This window comes from Sinocyclocheilus rhinocerous, unplaced genomic scaffold, assembly GCF_001515625.1.
Source record: "Sinocyclocheilus rhinocerous isolate Xijiao unplaced genomic scaffold, SAMN03320098_v1.1 scaffold514, whole genome shotgun sequence".
In the NCBI taxonomy this organism is placed as follows: Eukaryota; Metazoa; Chordata; class Actinopteri; order Cypriniformes; family Cyprinidae; genus Sinocyclocheilus; species Sinocyclocheilus rhinocerous.
In genome coordinates this window covers 336,660-339,008 of record NW_015658605.1, presented here as the reverse complement: position 1 = coordinate 339,008, position 2,349 = coordinate 336,660, and the positions used below count along the sequence as shown (strand labels likewise).

Below are 2,349 nucleotides of genomic sequence, written 5' to 3'. Positions count from 1 at the left end.
TAAAGGGAAGAAAAAAGTATTTCTAATAAATATGTAGGCCAATTAATACACAATCCGTACGCGATCATTGGCCTCGATCTAATGCCTTTTAACTTTAGTCTGTCTTTAATATTGCATGGATACAACCTAGGCTATCTGACCTTTAAAATTACAGTGACTTTTAATATTATAGCCTTTAGCCTATCTTTTTAGTGTTTTGTTTTTAGCAGGGAACAAACTGAGAGCACAGCGCCTCAATGATTGGGCTGTGATATGGAGTGGGCGTGGCTTGTCACCAAGCGCCTGAAAGCTTATAAATACGTGCGCTCAGCACGTTGCATCTCACATTTGACCGCGCACCTCGAATAGAGACAATTTCCAGCATACCGAATAGAAGAGAACTTGGATCTTTAACAGATTATATCATCACTGATATAAACTACTGTTTGGAGTACACGTGCAATCCTCGGAGAGACTGAGACCATTAAAATGGACAGAAAGGTAAATATTTATTTCTGTGCATGCTAACAAACTGTGGTCAGACTGTCGTTTTTTTATATATATATATATATAACCTGACCTGTCCACTGAGATTAGTCTTTTATGTTTCCTGCAGCTGTTGAAACCTCAGGTAGAAAGACGAAGAAGGGAAAGGATGAATCGGAGTCTGGAGAACCTGAGAACTCTGCTTCTGCAAGGCCCTGAGCACAATGTAAGAAAACAATACTTTTGACCTCCTCAACACAATGTCATCTTTTAATTATATATCTATGTTCTGAGTCTGTATTTCCTTGTCTGAATTCTCCTCTCGTATTTTTGTTGTTGTTGCAGAGTCCCACTCAAAGGAGAATAGAGAAAGCAGAGATCCTGGAATACACCGTCCTGTTTTTGCAAAACTCTGTCGCTCAGGCCAAGAAAGCAAAAGATGTGGAAGGAGGAGAAAAGCACCAGTTTATGGACGGCTTTTCGTCGTGTCTTCAGAAAGCGGCTTGTTTCCTGTCAGATGAAGGTAAGGCCCGTGGACTGGAAGGTTCAGTGACCGCTACACTGTGCCAGCGTCTGACCCGGCCCTGTGTGTCGACCACCATCCGACTGCCGGTCAGAATCCAGAACTTGTCCAGAAAGCAGTTGCCAGATTCAAATGCACAGCATCTTCTGCTGCAGAACTCTGTCTGCAAACAAGGACTTCCATCAGCTTGCAGGAGCGTTGTGCCACATCCTAACAGGACTGCATTCAGAAGCACAGACTCCAACACACTGCATTCGACAGCCCGACCAACCTCTCAACACCAGACACCTGTCAGCCAGACGGTCTGGAGGCCTTGGCCTTGAGAGAAATTAAAGACATTTGCAGAGACATGGACTCAAAATACCGGGCTTGTGTAATAATTAGACATGCTTCATCTCATGCAGAGAGACATGTTTATTTCCAAAAAAAAAAAAATGTTGTGTAATGATTTCATCATCATCTGACATCACATTGTAATTGTAAAATGTGTAAATAGTGTATGATAAATTATGCAATATATTTTTTACACAGATTTTCTTTTCCCTTTTCTTTCTTTGCATGGTCTGTACTGGGTGTATGATCATTTGTAATACATAGCTGATGTATGTTTTTATCTATTTTACACATTAATTTATTCATGACATTCCCTTTTTATAGCTGTATATTAGGGGGATTGAAACACGTACATTTCATCATTAAAATTTGAAAATGAAATATTCTTATGTGTTTTGCATTTATTTATTAATGTTTTTTAACTGCATATTAATCGTTGATTTCATGCAGATTTAAGATCTAAGACTTAAGATCGCTTTCAGCACGCGCCGAACATTTACGGTAGACTTTGATCGTCAAACCCTTTGAACTGCACGCGACCAAATGTCTTTGAGGCGCTGAATAGCCGGCACACTTCCACACGACTTCTGTTCTGACACCTCTGGCTTCCTCTGCTCATGCTAATAAATAAACTGCGAAGAGGCTCCACGTGCCTTGGCACCTTTGGAGACATCCGCCTAAACAAAGATACTGACATGTCATAAAGAGTGCGTTTTTACTCTGAGGGCTATTGTGTCTCAAATCACAGTGTTTCCAATTGACGTAATCATATGGGCTACCGTTGTGTTAAAAAAAAATAAAATATGCACGAACATACTCTATAATAAAAACATTTCATCTGAGATCAAATGTCTAGCCTACTAGATATTTTTCCTGCTCTCGTGTCAACTATTTTGCAACAAGATCTGGGATCATTTTAAAATGCTAGACATCAGAGAGATGCTAATGATGACAAAAGGCTGAACTGTTACCTGGTTTAACACGTCGTGGGCTCACAGTTTTGTCTTGCAAGTGTCAAGACCACATGA

The 2,349-nt window shown here is 40.2% G+C and overlaps 1 protein-coding gene across 1 annotated transcript; it reads left to right on the top strand.

Moving 5' to 3' along the window:
• Positions 1-236: 236 nt before the first annotated feature.
• LOC107722746 (transcription factor HES-7.1-A-like) lies at positions 237-1,311 on the top strand. Its single transcript, XM_016531212.1, has 4 exons — positions 237-247; positions 432-480; positions 596-691; positions 811-1,311. Exons 1-4 carry the CDS (start codon positions 237-239, stop codon positions 1,309-1,311), a joined length of 657 nt encoding a protein of 218 aa, XP_016386698.1.
• Positions 1,312-2,349: the final 1,038 nt, after the last annotated feature.